General features: G+C 33.3%; 1 protein-coding gene across 1 annotated transcript; it reads right to left on the bottom strand.

The window, feature by feature from the left end:
• Positions 1-342: 342 nt before the first annotated feature.
• Positions 343-892, bottom strand: LOC107851678 (the record flags this gene model as incomplete). Its single annotated transcript, XM_047402472.1, is given in 1 exon segment — positions 343-892. A coding segment is annotated over 1 exon segment (550 nt), but the record flags the coding sequence as incomplete, so codon positions are not given.
• Between the last annotated feature and the right edge of the window lie 211 nt (positions 893-1103).

Genomic DNA, 1103 nt, shown 5'->3' with positions numbered 1-1103 from the left:
AGGTAATTAAGTTTTAATAGTCAAATGTAACATGCCAATTGACTTTCAAAAAAGGAAAAGAATATAATTCATAGTTGTGCTAGAAAGTCCCACTATAGTCTAGGAATAAATTAAATTGATCTTAGCTCTTGAACTCTATTTTTAAATATTTATCATTTTTTTTACTTTGTTTTCTCTATATCTAATGTCATAAAATTACATTTTTCTATCTTTATTTTATGATAACAAAGTTCAATGATCATACATGAAATAATGATACTTATATATATATATATATAATTTTGAAGATATGCATGCGTATATAAAATGAAAGAATAAAAACAAAAGAAAAAAGAAACTTACCTCTGTACGTTTTGTTCTACGAGAGTAGACTTGAATCTTGTTGACATAATTTGCCGGATGGTTGCCACCGATCGGACAACCCGGTAACCGCCGCACCGCCGATCGAGAATACGTGGCCATAATTTCATTCCTATTCCACGTTTCTCCAATAGATTTTAAGAAAAACAGATGAGGAGTTTCACAAGAATCCTTTACAGACGACCTCGTATTAAACATGTAATATGGAGGATTCTCAGGCTTGGCAACCCAAGCACTAAATGTTTGAATAGGTTTAATTAAATGACTCCTAGGCATAATTTTCTCGTAAATATGAACTGAATATCCCCACGATACTGAAAATGTCCAATTGCTAGACCTATGGTGACATATTGTTTGTTGTAACATTCGAGATTGATCGTAATTTGCCGCTCTCATGAGGTGTTTTGTTGATTGTATCCGATCCATTGAAGGGAAAATCGGCGATGTAGCATCAAAATGGTGAAGGGACATTAATGGCGCTTTTGGATGCGATGATAATAATCCCGATATGTCACCGCGCAAATCGAACTGAGAGAAAATTCGAGTATCATTAGTCAAACTAAAAATAGAAAAAGAAAAACATTAGAAAGCATTTGTTAGAAAAAAAAAAAAAAGGAAAAATAGTCTGTTTCCATCCTGAACTATACACGAAATTGGTGAGACACATTCGAACTTTAGGACGGTCCTATTACCTCCCTGGACTAAATAAAATCATATTTTCGACAATCTTAGTGTCTGTGTGG

This window comes from Capsicum annuum, unplaced genomic scaffold, assembly GCF_002878395.1.
Source record: "Capsicum annuum cultivar UCD-10X-F1 unplaced genomic scaffold, UCD10Xv1.1 ctg2245, whole genome shotgun sequence".
Classification (NCBI taxonomy): domain Eukaryota; kingdom Viridiplantae; phylum Streptophyta; class Magnoliopsida; order Solanales; family Solanaceae; genus Capsicum; species Capsicum annuum.
This window is presented reverse-complemented; position numbering and strand designations above follow the sequence as displayed.